General features: G+C 44.2%; 1 protein-coding gene and 1 non-coding gene across 3 annotated transcripts in view; one reads left to right on the forward strand and one right to left on the reverse strand.

Moving 5' to 3' along the window:
• Positions 1 to 18,959, forward strand: part of Dock8 (dedicator of cytokinesis 8) — a 192,763-nt gene that overhangs the window by 156,493 nt on the left and 17,311 nt on the right. For both annotated transcript variants that reach the window (XM_034504951.3, XM_076918617.1), the window contains 10 exons: positions 3,418 to 3,514; positions 5,457 to 5,591; positions 6,412 to 6,564; positions 8,366 to 8,524; positions 9,490 to 9,590; positions 10,735 to 10,927; positions 15,360 to 15,503; positions 16,771 to 16,902; positions 17,315 to 17,449; positions 18,705 to 18,794. In XM_034504951.3, the coding sequence (XP_034360842.1) occupies positions 3,418 to 3,514; positions 5,457 to 5,591; positions 6,412 to 6,564; positions 8,366 to 8,524; positions 9,490 to 9,590; positions 10,735 to 10,927; positions 15,360 to 15,503; positions 16,771 to 16,902; positions 17,315 to 17,449; positions 18,705 to 18,794 (1,339 nt within the window). The remainder of the gene's footprint in view (positions 1 to 3,417; positions 3,515 to 5,456; positions 5,592 to 6,411; positions 6,565 to 8,365; positions 8,525 to 9,489; positions 9,591 to 10,734; positions 10,928 to 15,359; positions 15,504 to 16,770; positions 16,903 to 17,314; positions 17,450 to 18,704; positions 18,795 to 18,959) is intronic.
• Positions 76 to 207, reverse strand: LOC117701379 (small nucleolar RNA SNORA24). Its single transcript, XR_004605721.1, has one exon. It is a non-coding gene; the product is annotated as a small nucleolar RNA SNORA24 (small nucleolar RNA).

Raw genomic sequence — 18,959 nt, forward strand, 5'->3', positions numbered from 1 at the left:
CCTAGAAACAGTTTAATAATTATTTTTGAAAAGCATGCCAAATAATCTGGTAGCCCCTAGCTTCTTAACAATGAGGGATGCTCCTTGCGCTAGTCGGTGTATCTAATACCAGTTACATGGTGACGGCTTTTCCACTAAGCAAGGATGTGCTCTTCTGTGGCTTAGAAGGGAGAACTCCATAGCTGGTCAGTCCAGAGATACACGGAGAATCACTGTTTACTCAGGTGTCACGTGGGAGCCCCAGTTGTTGTCTTATTAATGATGCCCCTTTGCTTAGAAGACTGGCTCACTCTGATCTCCCTAGCTGATGTTTAAGAACTTTGATTCTCTGTCAGTACATTTTTACACCCGGCTTCATGGAGGAAACATGGATCTGAAGTTGCGTGGCTAGGTACTTGGCTCTGCTTTCTCTTTTCCTCTCTCCTTGTCTGATGCTCTCATTCAGTATGGGAGGTAACTGAAAAAGACAGTGTGTGACACCAAAAGGTGTGTGCAGGAGGCCCAGCATCGCTTAGATGGTTAGGTCATCTGCTGCACAAGATCAAGACAGTGCGACAAAGCATGTTTGGCTCCGCTGTGTGAATTGCCTTAGGAGGCCTTTCCCGTTTGCTGGCATCAGCAGTCTTTACTGCGACCTGGCAGGTAGTGCCAGCTCTCAGCAGCTCCGGCTCCCAGTGGGCTGCTCATTATCAGAGTGACTGATGACCCCTCAGTCCTGCAGCCGGGTGGCAGTTGAAACCATGCAAGTTAGAGCTATTTGGAGATGTTATGATTTTTAGATGACAGCTTCTGTCATTTTCTCTTAGGTTTATTTTTATTTTGGTTAGTTTGACTGTTTCTTTTAGAGCAGTAGTTTTTAACCTGGACTACACATTCAAATCTCTGGCTGTGTTCGACCTCACAAGGTCCACCTGCCTCTGAGTCCCGAGATTGAAGGCGTACCCCACCACACCCAGCGTCTACCCTCTGCCAGTTTGTTCAGAACTTCTAGGTTAGTCAAACTTTAAGGTGATTCCACTATGCAGACAAGTCTAAGCTACACTGGTAGACCTCCCAGGAGGGATGACACTATTGCATGACAATATGAATTACTTAATGCTACTGAGCTATACAATTTAAAGTGACTAAGGTGGTAAGTTTTATGTTACATGTATCTTATCACAATTCTGAAAGCCAGTTAGGACTATCTGTAATGTCCATTACAGGAGCCACTAACCATATGCAGTTAGTTCTGAAGCCTGAAGCGTGGCTGTTTCATATCGAGATGTAGAATAAATAATAAATAAAGCTGCATGCAAGATTGCACATTTCAGCATTGATGTTTATATCTGTTACTTATTAACAGTACTTTTGGTGTAGTGGGTTAGATAAAACATGGTAAAAAAAATTAATATTGGCTGGGAGTGCTGGCACACGCCCTTCATTCTGGTATGCAGGAAGTTTGAGGCCAGCCCGGTCTACATGGTGAGCCTGGAGGCCACAGTGAGACCTTTCTAAGAAAAAGAAACGAAGGGGAAAAGTAATGCCCTCAATTTCATTTTATCTTTTTTTGGTGTGTGACTATCATAATAAGTAAAATACTGCACATGGTCCCTAGTACATTTCTACTGGATAGTGTTGATCAAAGTGTGGTGGGTTGGTTGGTTAGGTTAGGGGGTTGCTGTTGTTGTTTTGTTAGTTTGTTTGTTTTTTTTTTTTTTTTTTTTTTTTTTTTTTTTTGGTTTGTTTGGTTTTATTGGTTATTTTATTTCTTTATATTTTAAATGTTATCCCCCTTCCCGGTTTCCCCTCTGCAAGCCCCCATCCCAAACCCCCCCCCAAATTCTATGAGGGAGCTCCCCAACCCACCCACCCACCCACTCCTGCCTCAAGGCCCTAGCATTCTGGCTCCAGAACTCACTATGTAAACCAGGCTGCCCTCAAACTCCTGTATGCCAGTGTATACCACCATGCCTGGCCCAGTGCTATAAATGTAAACATATCAGTAAATTAATTTTAAAAACTTGTATATTTTCTTATACATATATTGTCATTTGGAGAGTGAGGGGAAGTGTTGTTAAACAATTAGGACTAAAGAATCTATCCTAATTGTGAAATCAGTTAAAAACACCTTTCTAAGCACTCACTGTTATACACACAGCTATTCCTGGGTAAGAAAAAAGAACAGCTATGTGGATAATCCTGGTCTAAGACATTTGAACGGATAGCGTAATACCCCAGCATCTGTGGTATCATCTTAGCCACTGGAACATATTGGGAAAGTCAGGTTTTTTTTATACCTCTCCTTAAAACTAAATTTGGATGGTTAAAAAAAATTATAGTAATATGCTTTTATCTACAGACAATAGAGCCCAGATATCCAAAGCTGTGAATGGTTCCAAAACCTTGTCTACATTTCTATGAAATGTGCCAGTTAATCTGGCAACTAAGGCAGCAACTCAGTAAATAACATGTAGGTGGCATGACAGCATGCTTACACTGGGCAAAGCACTAATCCATCACCTGACAGGGTGAGCTATGACAGCATGCGGCTCAGAGACAACACAGTGTGGAGTCAACACATTGTTTATTCTGGAGTCTTGTCCTCAACTTCTCACCAAATGATTTCGGACTGTCAACTAACTATGGGTGACTGAACCCTTGAAGGGTGGGAGAAGCTGTGGGAGAGGAGAACACTTTTCTCCCTTTCCGGCTTCACTTGTTTTATGAGGATGGATGGGCTAGTACATAGAATGCACCAGCTTTTTAAAATTAAACCTCTTAGTGACTTCTGTTTCCTACCAGGTAGCATCCAGTCCAGTAACCTCCAGCAGAATGTTTGGTGCCCCACCCCTTGGGATGTGAGCCTTGCCTCCCACTGGAGAAGGAAGGCAGTATCAGTCTTAGCTAAGCTGCCTTCTCTCCTTCTCAGGAAGACTTTGAGAAGTAAAGAGCTGACCCTCCCTTTTCACAGTTCCATCACTGTTTGCCAGTGTTCACCGAGTTCTAGTCACATCCTGTCTCTCTAGCATGCTGCAGTTCTCCCCCACATCCTACAACCACCCCTTCAGATCCAGATAGCACTCATGCGAGGCCCCGAGGCTTTAAGCAGCTGCCTGATAGGCTCACCTAATTGTTAGTAGTAACCAATAATTAACTTCTTGACCCATTTTGTTATTTGTATAATTGCCATCATTATTAATAACCATGGGGCTATGGATGACCTGGAGACTTCACTAGACCATCTTCCCAACCAGACAGGAACCTCAGGAAACACCTGCTATCCTTGGATACATTGAGGTGGCTGCTTTGTGTGAATTGATGGTTGACTGTTGTAAAGACTCCTTCATGACCTGGTGCATTGGTTGTCATCTCTGGCACCTGGCCAAGCCGCACTGTGCTTTAATTGGTGACGTCCTTTTTTTGTTTGTTTCTTAGAACAAAGGCAGAGTTAGATCAAGAAGCCTTGATCAGTGGCAATCTGGCTACCGAAGCCAATTTGATCATACTGGATATGCAGGAAAACATCATCCAGGTGAGGGTGACACACTCCCCATCTGGCCAGCCCACGGGTGCGTTTCTTGGGATCAGAAAGGGAATTCTTCATTCAAAATTGAGAAAGATGGGAGCATGATTCCAGAATGCATTTTTAAAACTAAAGTGGGAACGTTTGGAATTTGCAGCAGTGCCTACCTTGCAGATTCCAGAGATGCCAGGCATCCTCTGGCTTTTCTGACTTGCTACTCCCTTGGAAAGAGTTAGACGTTTGAGGAACTGACCCTCAAAGTTACCCTGGCCCAAGCACATGCTAGATTTATAAAGGAGACAGAGGGCTTTTAGCTGAGCACCTGCAAGAACATTGGTAACTAACTCTTGGTAGGTCAGTTCCATCTGGATAATACACTGGTTAGGATAGGAGTTGCTGATAACATGGGGGAAATTGGGGTCCCCTCTTGGGGTTTTTAGTCTCCTTAGTAAAAGAACTTAAGGATGGACTCAAGTAGAAATTGAAGGACAACTTTATTAGCATTTTAAAGGAAAATCTCCAATGCTGACAAGCTGTCACTCACAGCAGCTGCTTGGAGGAAGAGCATGAAGGAGAAAAACGCTGTTCCATCTAAGCTGGCATAGAAGTCGGACACGTGACACATAAGAAGTCACGTGGCAGGGAAGGGAGCCCAGAGTGCTGGCAAACCCCAAAGCATTGGGGAAAGTATGGCTAGAAAAGAAAAAAAAAAAAAAAAAAAAAAAACGATAAAGAAGATAATTTACTTTTCTAAATAAAATAGAAAAGCAGACAGATGTACAGTTTGTGGCATTGACCCAGTAAGCCACCGTGCTAGGGGTGGGGATTCTGGGGAGAGAAAGTACACTATACCATTAAATGATTAATTAGTCTACCCATCTCCGTAGCATGGCTTAAGGTGAAGCTGGTACCTTATGGGTGGTCCCCTGGCCAAGTGACTTGCCATCATAGCTAGAATGTTAGGCCTTCATACAAGCCAGAGGTTATACTCTCTTAGCCAGAAGTTTTCTCTTAATGGGTCTTTATTTCTACCCTAACTTTATGATTGCACTGGGGAAAAAAAAAAAACAGTGCTAAGTGTGACAAAAGGTATCTGTTTTGGGCTTAGATTGCTGAAGGACAATCGTGTGTCCCGTAAATTTGCTATCCCTACTGTAGGAGAGCACAAGTCAACCCTCCATTGCAGTGGTTCCACATCTTTAGGCTTAACCAACAACCACCGATGAAAGATACTTCGGAATAAAACTACATCTGCACTGAACACGTGCATACTTTTTAGTTTCCTGTGTTGTTCCGTAAACAGAAAATCAGTGGTTGACATGATGTTTCAATGTTGTGTTAGATACCGAAAGTAAACTAGGGATAATTTAAAATACATGAGAGAATTGTGGTTTACATTACCCCCCTTTTACATGAGGGACTTACGTATCCAAAGACGACTCAAGTATCTTTTGAACGTTTCTTAACTCCAGTACCCTAAGTATTTAGCATCACATTGATGGTATCTTGGTACAAGCTGTTTCTGAGAGCAATATACCTAAAACCAAGCCTCAAAATGATTTGCATGGCCAATTTAGAAGTCATAGCTGCCACCAAGAAGCTCTTGTGCTCGAAACTCAAAGCTATTTTTGAATCACTGACAGGAAATCGGGCCTACAAAGAAAGAACATTTCAAAAGCCATGACCTAGGCTGGAGGGAGATGAACCTTAGAACTTGGTTTAATATCCTAAGTTGGGCACAAGTTTCAAGTCAGTTAGTTTTGATAAAGGTCATTGGGAAAGAGGGCTTATGCTCTCCTGGTGGTTAATGAGTGCTGTAGATGGCGGCTCGGGGAGCCCTTACCACCTTCTGCTGAGAAAGCCCACAAGTCCTCTAAGATAATCAGCAGCAGCCTTTCCTGCCTCCAGCCTTACTTAGTGATGCTGTTCTTCCACCCCTCCCAACCCCCAGGCAAGCTCCGCCCTGGACTGTAAAGACAGCCTGCTGGGAGGCGTCCTCAGGGTCCTGGTGAATTCTCTGAGCTGTGATCAGAGCACCACCTACCTGACTCACTGTTTTGCAACTCTCCGAGCCCTCATCGCCAAGGTAAACACAGGATGCTTGTTTTCTTCCTCTTAATTAAGAGTGCGGTTCTTGTCTAGCTTCACATCGCTCTGCACATAGATCAGACATCATGCAGGGCATGGAGTAAGAGCTTTTCCCTACAAGAGTAGACACCCTGATCCTCAGGAACTCACTGTGGGGAAGCCATACTGTGGCTTCATGCTTGCAATATGGGCCTAACTGTAGAAATTTCAAATGACCGCTCGCTGAAAGCCAGTGGCATGAGAGCGAAAGTCAACTGAGCCACTACAGTTTCTCTACCTTTCATTAATACCTTCTACAGTGAGATTCAATACTATGCCTGATTCCCATTGATTAATGTGACAAAATGACCATAATATGATGCTGGCAGATACCTGAGAACTATGGTTAGTAGTCTGTTAAGATTATTTTCCTTCTTTGTGGGAAATCTTAGTGGGTGGGTGCCTTCTACATAGGATCTTGTAAATTTACAAAGTGGAATTCTGTTACAATAATTTTCTCTTTCTTAGTCACCAATAATTTCCAAGGAACCCATGAGACACAAGTAAGTCCTTCAAAGCTATGTCACCCTCAGCAGTAAATTCAACCTGGCTAACAATGAGGTTAATGACACAGACCTTACCTCAGCTGTGTGACTCACGGGTGGACGTCACCGCTTACCTCCAAGTCTGACGCTTGTAGCTCATTGTGTTTATGGAGCACCGCGTTCATCCTTCAGGCTCTTGTCTTGTCCAGACAGACATCTGCGTGCCCCAGCAGCCAGCCAGAGAGCTTGTGGAAGTGCCCAGGGATACCTAATGGCCACCTGTGTCTCTTCTAGTTTGGAGACCTGCTGTTCGAGGAGGAGATGGAGCAGTGTGCTGACCTGTGTCAGCGGGTGCTACATCACTGCAGCAGCAGCATAGACGTCACCCGGAGCCAAGCCTGCGCCACCCTCTACCTTCTCATGCGGTTCAGCTTCGGAGCCACCGGTGTAAGCACAGACAGGCTGAGCAGCCCAGAACCAGGAGAGAACATGAATGCAAAGCATGAGCGGAGGGGACCTTTGCAGGGGGGCTTTTACTTCTGCCTTGTAAGAAGACAGCAGGGAGTCTGCACATGAGCACCAGCATTTGACAGGACAGGGCTGGAGGGTGTGGTGCTGCCCAGCAGTCAAAGTTCCTGCATTGGGACAAACACAGGGACAGGTTAAGGATTCACAAAAGAGTGTCCTGTTCTAAAGTCTGAATCAGTACCAGTTCCAGACGGTACCAGGACATTTGTGGATGACAATGGTAAATGATTGTTGTCATCTGGACCTGAAAGCATCTCACTATTTAGCTCTGGCTGTCTTAGAACTCACCACATAGACCAGGCTGGCCTGAAACACATAGAGATCTGCCTGCCACCTGCCTCTGCTACATTTAAAGGCATGCACCACCATGCCTAGCTTGGACCTAATTTGTTTGTTTGTTTGTTTGTTTGTTTGTTTGTTTGTTTGTTTTTCAAGACAGGGTTTCTCTGTGTAGTCCTGGCTGTCCTGGAACTCACTCTGTAGACCAGGCTGGCCTGGAACTCAGAAATCCGCCTGCCTCTGCCTCCCAAGTGCTGGGATTAAAGGTGTGTGCCACCACCAACTGGCTGGACCTGAATTTTAAGTGATACATAGACATTTTGTGTGTTCAGTTTCTTAGCAGACCTGTGTCTTAGTTTGTGTATATTTAAGGATGCATGCTCGGGATTTTATTTGCTGTCATGTTAGTAAAACATCTTTTTTTTTTTTTTTTTAAATGTTTTATAGCCCAACATGGTGGTGCATGCCTGTAATCCTAGCACTCAGGAAGCAGAGGCAGGCCGATCTCTGAGTTTGAGGCCAGCCTGGTCTACAGAGTAAAGTCCCAGGAAAGCCAGGGCTACATAGAGAAATCCTGTCTCAAAAACTAAAGATGGGGGTTGGGGGAAGAGGGAAAATATGTTTTACAGAATGTATTCTAAGTTCTGTAAAAGAAGATCTCTAATCTCAGAAAAGAATTTACCAGTGGAACAGGGGGCAGATAAAAGGGCTCAGACGAAATGGAGACTCCTTAGGGTTCTGGTTTGCTTTGTCTTATTTTTGTCTATTTTGTGTTAATTCTGGGAACTGAACTTAAGACCCCACAATGCTAAATGATACTGAGCTGTATCCCTGGCCCTGACCCTCGTGATGTGTTAGGGAAAACTATTTAAAAGCCTGTAGGGCGTGCTCCATGGGTCCTTAAGTAGTTGTGCTTTTCCACAGTCCTGGGAGAACAGAAGACATGGAAAGCTACTGCTTACTTCAAATTCAAAATCTCAAAAGTGCTACCTTTGTGGATCTCTGTGAGTTCAAGGCCAGCCTGATCTACAGAGTGAGTTCCAGGACAGCCAGAGTTACACAGTGAAACCCTGTTTCACCAAACAAACAAACAAACAAACAAACAAAAATGCTGCCTCAGAAGGTTCCAAGAGACTCTTGGCATAAAACATATATCCTGTGACCAACTTTAGAACAAATCTGTCAGCCCTGCAGTGTGGCAGCAGCCCAAACGCAATGAAAATTTAAAGGGAGCCTGACAGATTTATGGGTGCATATGATCCATCCAACCCATTTCAACAGCAGTGTGAATCTTGTGCAAAGTGTAGCTCACAGTTATTGAGAGAAAAGGAAATGCTTAGGACAGGAATGAAAGAGACACCGGGAGCTGTTCGTGTCTGGCCTGCAGCCTCCCATTAGTGACCTGCTGACTCTCTTATTTGCTCCATCTCTTCTGATGCAGAACTTTGCAAGAGTAAAGATGCAAGTGACGATGGCACTGGCATCCTTGGTAGGCAAAGCACCAGACTTCAATGAAGAGCACCTGAGAAGGTCCTTAAGGACAATTCTGGCCTATTCAGAAGAGGACACGGCCATGCAGACAACTCTTTTTCCCACACAGGTAGACATAACTTTGTCTTATGTATGAGTTTGTGATTAACCATTTATAAGCATTTACATTTATGGTTTTGCATATAAAATTTTGCATATAATGTTACATAAAATTTATACATGTGATTTGCAGATATTTCATGTTCTCAGTGCTTGAGAAGTGCAATACACACACCACTGTCCTCAACTGCAAGACACCAAGAGTCTATTGGGAGAGCATAGTTCCAAACAATAAGAGTCAAAAGAAAAAAAAAGTGATACCTGAGTGTGTGCTAACAAATACTGTACAAGATTTAAGAAAGGGGAGTACGGATGAACAGGGGTTAGATGGAACTGAGCGGTAGAGCCTAGAATACACAGAACCCTGGGATTGAGCTCCACCACTCCATAACGTTAGATGGATGGATGGATGGATGGATGGATGGATGGATGGATGGATGGATGATAGACAGACATACACAGATGGAAAGACAGATAGTGGGGTGATTAATGAAGAAATAGGGAGTAGAGAGGAGTAAAATTCCTAGAGTAGAATTTAGGGGAGAGGGAGAGGGAGAAAGATCCCAGTTAAGAAGAGCTTGCAAACAAGGTGAGCCCTAAGGAAGCTGGAGGACAGTTACTCTTCTGTCTCACTGCAGTGCCCAAGTGAAAGACACCCATGTGGCAGGTGCGGCCTGTCTCTAACTCCAGGCCCTAGCCGCCTCTGTAGTAGGTTCTCACACCCTGATATTCCAGAATAGTTTACACCTTTGCTGTTTACAAATAAGCAAAGCTCCTTCAGACTGTAAGCTCAAGGGACCGGGGAGGGAGATGGTGTAAGAGGACTTCATGGATCCCAGGGCCTTCATGGATCTATGGGCCTTGGTTGCACAAGTGAAAGTGCCCCAGAAGATTCTTGACTTTTCTCTGCCTAGGATCCCTGCCTCTCTGAGCAAAGCCTTACATTGCACATCACTGTTCGCACTTTTTCTGCAGGTGGAGGAACTTCTCTGCAATCTAAACAGCATTTTGTATGACACAGTGAAGATGAGGGAATTCCAGGAAGACCCTGAGATGCTCGTGGACCTCATGTACAGGTAAACGCTCCTGAGCACACACAGGGCGTGGTTGTTGGGCATGGTGGTGCGGACCTTCAATCCCAGCACTCAAGAGGAAGAGGCAGGTGGCTCTCGATGTGTTCAAGGTCAGACTGGTCTACTGAGTGAGTTCCAGCACAGCCAGGGATACACAGAGAAACCTTGTCTTGAAAAAAAAAGAAAAGAAAAGAAAAGACAAGACATTATTTGTGATATTTGTGAGTCTGAATATTTATCTCAGTAGGGTTTCATCTTTTTTCTTTTTTGTTAATTTTTTATTTTATTTATATGAATGTTTTATTGGCATATGTCTTTGTACCATGTACCCCTGGAGGCCAGAAGAGAATATCAGATTTCCTGGGGCTAGAGTTACAGATAGTTAGGAGGCAGCGTGTGGGTGCTAGGAATCAACCCAGATCCTGCAGAACAGTCAGTCATCCTGATTACTGAGCCATCTCTCAAGCCCCAGTGAAGCCCTCTCTAATGTCATTATCATAACTAAGATGGGTAGGAGAGTTTGGGAGTAACATCTAAAATTATATGAGCACTAATGAAAAACTGGAGTTGGTTCATTCCTAAATTTCCAAAAAGATCACTTTAACTAAATGCAATGTTTATCTTAAATATTACTGTCTGTCTAGCATGAGGGAAAAAAGTATTGGCTGTTTTATGAATTATTTCCCACATGCTGTGCTGAAGTTGTATTTATAGACAGAGCTTTACTTTAGAAGTCACCGTACTTTAAACCCTTTCTTTTCTGGTCCAGTAGTTTGAGGAGAAATTACGTACACAGGTAAAAATGCTAAGATCAATCGTAAGAGAAGCAGCACTTTGTCCCCCATCATAATTTTGAGATAAAAGGGAAGAGATTACTTGAGATCCATGAAAATGAACATCATTTTGTCAGACATTTTTCCTCATAAGACTTGTGCTAATTGTTCTTTCTTGACATTCAGCACACTCTGATCACCTAGAGTTGTATGAAATGTTTACCTTTTCTCTGTTTTTTTTTTTTAAATTGTAAGCAAGAATATTATGAGAGGTAATAAGCTTACAAAAAAGGGAAGAAAATCAAAGCGCCGTCCCTGGTAAGAGCGGTGTCGTTGAAAGGTTGTATATAAAAAGTTTCCCAATCTCTCTTCAGAATTGCCAAGAGCTACCAGGCATCTCCTGACCTTCGGCTGACCTGGCTCCAGAACATGGCAGAGAAACACACTAAGAAGAAGTGCTTCACGGAGGCCGCCATGTGCCTGGTGCATGCAGCTGCCTTGGTGGCAGAGTACCTGAGCATGCTGGAGGACCACAGCTACCTGCCCGTGGGCAGCGTCAGCTTTCAGGTGGGACAGACAGGTGCCGCCTACGTTAGATCCACATCCAACCAGGGGCTGGGAGCTTCCACCTGAGGGAGTTCGTCCAAAGTCATATCCAAAGGTGTTTCTGGATGTTACAAAGGAAAAACCAAGGATGTTTCCACCGTTAAAATTTTTGGTCCTAGTTGTCTGTGTTGCCACCATTGAAAACCCCTGTGTCAAAGTGTTATCACTGCCTTGCTTAATGACTTCAGCATCTTTCAAAGCATATTCCTTACAGTAATGGTACTCGGAGGTAATAGGACCTCTGGGAGATATTCTCAGACATTTTAGACATTTGGCCTGTGAGGCAGGCAGATAAGGAAAGTAGTGTTGCTTCTATTTCACTGATGTAAGAAACAAGACAGCAATTTTTAAAGATCATTTAAACTCTTTCTGGAACATTTGTATTTGACCTATGTACTGGCAAGGAGGGGACACCGGTATAATGATTCCCTCAGGGATCAATCCCTCAATTCTGTTCCCCAACTTTGTGGGACTCCCCTCTTGTCCAAAACTAAGAAAGAGTCAAATTGACCTGAAAAGGGGGAGAAATGGCTCAGTGGCTGCTTTCTGAGAATAAACTGAAATTTACCCACAGCCAGCAAGGGCAAATTGTGACCTAAAAGCCCCTCCAGGGCTGCCTGGTACCCTCTTGAACTGCTGTCACTGTGTGGTTTAATGCTCTACTTAGAGGGCAGAAAAGCCCCAAACAAAAAAGTGTTTTGAGGAGTTTTTCTTAAAGAGATATATAGTCTGTAGAGAAGACCATCCCTGCAGTTTAGAGGATAGCCACGGACCATCTCCAGCCAGACTTGGGATGCTGGAGACAAGCGTTTATATTGTTCTCGTTTGAACTTCCATAGATAAATGTGTGAAAGGCTTTGTTCTCATTATTGTTCTCCAACACAGTTTTGTGATGCTCTGTAAAGGAGAAAGAAAAGAAATGTAGCTTTCCCAGGCTTAAAGAAAAAAACACCGAAACTATTGCTGGTGGAGCCCAGAGCTTCTTGTTTCTCAAGGCCCGTTCATCTGTGAGCTGGGCCTTATCTCCGGTCATTGCTGCCTCCTCTCTTACAGTAACAAAAATACTTACTCTTTGATTTCATTCTCAACAGATAAATTTTCAGTCTATTCATAAAGGTTTGCTATAAAACCCAGTTAAATTGTCATTCAGAAGCATAAAAGTATTCCATCTGATTTTGAGTCAAGAGAATAAGAAAGTCTAAAGAAAGGCTTTAAGTGGTTTGTTCTGTCCACTTGCCTGTTACCATACTGCTGTAGCGCTGCCCTCTGGCTCCTCCATGACACACTTGGTCCTTTTACATTGAGGTGACATGCTTTGCTCAGCTCATCTACTGAGCTATTTCTTATAGAACCCTTACGCCTTTTCCTAAACGCTGTGCTTTATCATTTCCTACTTGGTGCTTAAAAATTAACCAGATTTCACTTTTACGTTTATGTTTAATAAGTCTTACTTTATCCTGGTTTTATTTGGAATTTGGTTGACTTTCTTATTCTGGTAGGTGCAAAGGTAAGATAGAATTCCAGAGCGCTTGGGGAAGTCTACGTTACCCTTATGTGAAGTGTACAGACCTGTCTTTTTATATATCTTTATCTATTCCTTCTTTTTTTGTTGTTTATTTTGGCTTTTGTTTGTTTTGTTTTGTAGTGTTATTGTTATTTGATACAGGGTCTTGTGACATAGCCCTGGCTAGCCTGGTACTCCCCAGGGTGAGCAGCATAGCCTTAAACTCACAGAGATCTGCCTGCCCTGTGCCACTCCAGTTCTGCGATGAAAGGCCACCATGGCTGGCTATCCATTCCTTCTTTTACAGGATATTCATTGAGCATTCATCCTGTCCACACAAACTTTCTATTCTAGCAAGAGCTATCATCTAGCTAATTGTTCTGTTGCTTATTTTGTAACAATTAATGATACATAGAATTATAAAGGGCACGAGATGCTATGAGCATTATACTGTGTCCTGTGTGCCCCAGGACTAGTCAGGGGAAGGATGGAGATTGTGAGAAGGAAGGTGGAAGGGACTATGATGTGTAAAGGGCTTCTTAACGTACAGAACATGACGAGCCAGATGTCCCTGGATACAGAACAGACCCCAAGCCATGCTTATATTCTTATATTCTCCCAAGAATCCTACGAAGTCAGTTTGGAAATGGGTGCTGGAAATGGGTGCTGGAAAGCTGGAAAGCTGGAAATGCCAAGCCCACATTAACCTAAGGAGACATGGGATTCATCAACCTGTATGGGGAAACTAGCCCACAGTAGTACTTGCCAGTCTAGACCAAGATCGTCTGATCTAGGTAGCGTCTCCACCTTCTGTGGTGTGGGCATCATTCTTCATAGGCAGAATTTCCACACTAGGGATGCTAGATAGAGATTCAAGACTAGGGAAAGAGAGAAATCCCTCCTTTCTGGAGTTGCAAAGAAAGTCTCAGGGTATCTTATTGGTTCTGACCAGGTCCTATGTTTATCCCTGAACAATCATAATGGTAACAAGGTCCTGTGTTATTTCCTGAATCAATCACAATGGTCAAAGTAGTAAGATGGTCTGATTATCTATCCCATAGTCACGGGTCACACTGAACATTACCAGTGTTTTTCTATGGGAAAATAAAGATACTTTATGTCACAGAAGAGTAAAGGAATTCAGACAGTATTAGCAACAGGTATCCTCTGCTGACTGCTCTCTCTCCTTCCTTCCTTCCTTCTTCTTTCCCTCACCTTCTCTCTTTCTTTGACAGGATCTCACTGGTCTTGAACTCAGAGAGATCCATCTGCCTCTGCCTCGCAAGTGCTGGGATTTTAGGTTTGTACCACTGTGCCTGCCTCTACTGCTGATTTCTTAAACATCCTGCTTCAGTTTTTAATCTCGCTGTAATAAGATTAAGCCTTTGGGAAAGACTTGTAAAGCAGAGATAATGTTCAGGAGAAATAACGTGGAAGGCAGTGAGGTCCACGCCACTGAGATCATCGGAATTCTATCCCTGGAGTGCAAGCAACACTGATCTCACAAACACAGATATGGTTGTTACTTTTACACCCTCACTCTGAAGCCAGGAATGTCTGCCCAGAATCTTTTCCCCCATGGCTTACAGCTACTGAGCTGTTCTGTTCATACTTATCCTCCACAAGTAGAAAAGTCTCATACAGTTCCAGTAGTGCTAGTGTAATAAGCGACTGGATTCCTTCAGCTGAATTCCTTGTCCCCTCTGCCAGCAGTCCATCATAATGATTCACATTTTGAAGAAAGATTGGTCACAAAGGACTTTGAAAACCTCTGTGTTCATAAAGCTGTATTCCAATGCAACTGTGACAGCAGAGGCTACGGTGACTGCCTCCTTCGGGATGCCTAAAGATCATCCCCATGATCTTGCTCGCCAGGTCAGAAGGTGGACAGCCTTGACTTCAGAGTGCAGCTGAGCAGTTGCCAGTGAGTGACTGGAGCATTATGCTGAGAGTTTTGAAGTATACCCCAGCCTCCAGGGGACAGAGTGTTACCATGGTTGGGCGGTGCCTGCTACGTGTACAGCAGTAGGAAGGCGTGGCCTGTGTACCCTTTGCACTTCCTACTCAGTGGAGGTTTCCCGTGTCTTCTCTATCCCACACTCACTTCTTCCATAGCTGTAAGCCAAGAATGGCTCTCGGCCTATCAGCGGTATTAATGTCCCTGCGAGGATCAGAGCTTGGATGAGGCAAGCGGGGTATGTGCAGCACAAAATGTAAGGAGAAACTCGCTGTCAAAAGTCAAGCAGGTCCCAAGTCAGCAGTCCCAGGGCCCTGAACATGAGTGCTGCCTGAAGGTTTGTGCCCTGGGTTTCCCATCTGGGCCAACCCTGCCCCAGATATTACATTCTCTGTTAAGAGGCTCTCCTGCCTGTAGTTTATATAAAGGGAAACCACAGACACAAGGGAGCACAGCTTCTGAACTGCATTACAGTAGCCATAAAGACATTCTCGTCTATTACTTCCCTATGTAATGTTACACTTAGGCAGCTCAAGGTCAAGGCTGCAGGAACAGCATGCTTCAGCAAAAACAGGGATCCATTTTCTCCTCACTGGCCTTGCCCTTAAAATCCAAGACTCTTCCCATTTTTCCTTTACGATTATCTCACTAACAGTAAGGTTGTTTCAGCTCAGCTCTTATTACATTAAGGAAAGTATCCTTTCTAGAATGTTGCTTTATGGTTAAAAAGTGTCAGGTTTGGTGACAGGCTTGCTCGGTGTGACCTTTCCAAATGAACGGCCACCAGAAGTTCACAGGGTTGGAATCACAGGCTTGTAGTAATCACGGTCTGGTGACGGACATACAGCTTAGCTTCTTTATCTGTCTGGGGTTTGTGGTCTCTTGCTTGTTAGGCCCTCTGTTCCCTGGGCTCACAGTGGGTTCTCTTACAGAATATTTCTTCCAACGTGCTTGAGGAGTCTGCAGTCTCTGATGACACCTTGTCACCTGATGAGGACGGTGTGTGCTCTGGTCGGTACTTCACTGAGAGTGGCCTGGTGGGGCTCCTGGAGCAGGCTGCGGAGCTCTTCAGCACGGTCAGTGTCTCCAGGGTTCACTCGGCCCTTCATCACACTCACAGGAGCATGCAGGAGGGCGGGGCCTGGCCAGATGCTCCCAGATAGGCCCAGTGAAGATGTTCTTGTCTACAATTGTGTCAGCTCTCCAAGGGAGGAGAGAAAGCTTTTCATCATGGACATACTCGTATTCCCACAGCATACTCATTGGCCAGGAGCAGTTCCACAGAGTTATTTCTATTTAATAGGGTAGAAACCAAGCCACGGAGAGTGAAGCCGTTTGCCCAGGTTACACAATCAGAGATGAGGCATATTCTCACTCCCTCATTTTCCCACTCACAGGAGAAAAAAAAAAACAAACATAGAGGAGGAGACGCTGAGGATCTGTGTTGTCTTCCACATCTGACACTCAGCTGGTCTTCAAGACCCATACGCAGCAGAGCAGCTCAGAGAGATGGAACAGTGGAAGCCACAGAGCCATCCCTTAGCCTGATCTGGGTCTCCTAGTAAGAGCAAAAGCACAGTGCTACAGCTCAGGTCAAGGTGGCAAGCCGCTCGTAGTTAGTTCTCCATTTTCACCATTGCCCTCTGCCGCCGTAGTGAGGTCACATAAGTGTAGTACTGCATCAACCCGACCCATCTGTTTTCTTCCCTGTGTTACATTTCATCCTCTCCTCTTCACCTCCAGACTCCCTCCCCACACTGTCTACATTTGGACATTTGTGTTCACTGCCTTTATTCTCCTATCTTTGTCTAGAAATCAGAAAAGAGTTTTTAACTTAATTTCTAGTTATAAAACTAGCCTCCTTATTACATTTTCCCATATACATATCATTGTACTTTTCCCATATGCACACACACACACACACACATACACATGTACCCTTATTTTCCTGAAATCCTAGAAAATCAATGGGTTAGAACCTTGTTACCTCCCTGAGGCCCTGTGTCTGGCTAGAGGAAAACCTCTGGTAAACTCAAAAGCCACAAGCACACCTCCCCGAGCCCCTCACTGCCTGGGCCAGCTCCTCTTCTGTTTTCAGTTTGTGAAAAGCCTTCCCCCTAGTTAGCATTGCCATACAGGGTAGCAATGTCCCTTACCTACTTATCTTACTGCCATAAGATAGCAATGTCCCCGGTTTGACCTGAAAGCTATGGCTCGCCACCGATGCCCAGACAGGCCTGGATTCTGAAAGCACTGTGATGCCCTCCTACATGTTATTTGCATACTTAACTCTAGTCCCTCGTCTTAAACTTCCAGTGCATTAAATAATCTCCTCTGTCCCAGGGAGGCTTGTACGAGACGGTTAATGAAGTCTACAAGCTGGTCATTCCCATCCTGGAAGCACATAGAGATTTCCGGAAGCTGACCTCTACTCACGACAAGCTGCAGAAGGCCTTTGACAACATCATCAACAAGGTAGCTGGGAATGAGCCTGGCCCATAGGTTCTGTTAGCTGGTGTCAGGTGACCCTGCCCTAATGCTGTGTCACCATCTCCCTGGCTATAGATTCCCTGATCTCATCATTGCTGTAACTCTCCATCAGATAAGGAAGGGCTGGCAATACAGGATGGCAGATTGGATTGCTTTATAGCTAGGAAATGTGAGGATTTTTAAAGTTGAGTTAAATGAAGGCCCCAGAAGCCTCTCATTAGATTTCTTTTGTCACTGTTTCTGGGGCTTAGTATGTAAATATTAAATCTGCTCAACAGAGGGGTTCTTTGTAACACCAGCCCAATGAGAATGATTTGTTTGCAGCCCAATAACCAGTCCTTTTAGCCCAGTGGATCACCAGTATGACACAGCTAAAGGAAGCTTCTCTTTGTGACAGGACCATAAGAGGATGTTTGGAACTTACTTCCGAGTTGGTTTCTACGGATCCAAATTTGGGGATTTGGATGAGCAGGAATTTGTGTACAAGGAACCCGCAATTACGAAGCTCCCCGAGATCTCACACAGACTAGAGGTGAGAAAGTGAGACTGTGTGTTTGACCTTGTACATGCCCAAAATAAGGCAATATGTCATTTTTAAAAATATGTTTATTGCTGACCTCTGAGTGTTCTACCTTGCATTTGTAGTGTAAGGGAGTAGGCAAGATTATGAATACCATAGGATCTAGACATGTTTCTCTTGAATCCTGTGTGTGTGTTACAGGGTTTAAGATTTAAATCTTGAGTAGTGATCTTCAAGACTCTATACAATTCAGTCAGCATCCATCCTTCCTCATTATCCCTTCCATACACGACCAGCATGTACCCACAGGCATTGGGCGTGTTCCTTTTTGACTTGAAGGTTTTCATATTGATTTGGAAGCCATCTGACAAAACTACAGACTCATTCCCTCCACCTTCAGTGGTGAGGCTGACCTTAAGTTGTCTCTAAATAACACACTCCTCTCAGATACAAAGCAACTGCAAAGTAGCTATGGCCAGCCCCAGCTGCAGCCTGGCAGCTACTCTGTGTAACAGAAACAGTAGTAAGTTCTGAAAAGACAAAGCAAAAAGAAACAGCATAAAGAAAAGATGAGAAAACAAGTGGAAATTGAGAGGAAGAAACGTAAGAGCCCTCTCAGGCTGATAGGCAAGAATTCTGTGAAGAACTGACATCTAACCACCTACTTACCACCTACTTATGCTGCCATGCCACACTGTCTGTGTCCCCTCTTGTGACTGGAAAGCTTATAAACTTGTGTTGCTCAATTCTTTCTTGTACTATTGAGTCCTGGCAAGAAGACTCAATTCTGAGAAACTGTGGCCTAGTCAGGTTGGGTATCTTGACCAAAGTCATTTACCTCACAACAAGGAAATCTAGCCGTTGGACCAGGCTCTGAACTCCCTAATATGGTGTCCTCTGCTTAAGATTAAAAGTCTGTTTCTTGTCTCCTTGCACACTAGGGCTTGTCATGTTATAGGAAGTCTGGCCCCTCCACATTTTCAGAGTACAAAATGCAAAATATAAATCACGCCTTACCCGTGGAGCTGCCTCCAGAAATCTGATGACGTTGGCTGAATTTGAGAGCACGCATCTGTAGTGTAGGGATGCCTAGGTATCTGAGTGTGCTGAACTTCCTGAGACTTTTATTTCTGGTTTAGGAAGTGCTTAAGTTTGCTTCTTAGCTCAGAGGGACCATCAATAATCAACAAATTCTGCCTTGTACTTGTTCCAAAGAATTGCAGGCTTTCAAAATGAATTTTATCTACCCTGGGCCTCTCTTCCCTAGGGCTTTTACAGCCAGTGTTTTGGTGCAGAGTTTGTGGAAGTGATAAAAGACTCTACTCCCGTGGACAAAACCAAGTTGGATCCTAACAAGGTATGGAGAAAATATAATAAAAACGATCATCAGACTCTACCCTGAAAGCAGAAAATGACATTCTGGGTCTGGACTCCCCAGTCCTTCAAATGTAACCATGGTTTGGGGTTTTTTTTTTGGGGGGGGGGTAGGAGGCAGGGTGCACACACCTGTATGAGTGGAGTG

This window comes from Arvicanthis niloticus, chromosome 1 (genome assembly GCF_011762505.2).
Source record: "Arvicanthis niloticus isolate mArvNil1 chromosome 1, mArvNil1.pat.X, whole genome shotgun sequence".
Lineage (NCBI taxonomy): Eukaryota > Metazoa > Chordata > Mammalia > Rodentia > Muridae > Arvicanthis > Arvicanthis niloticus.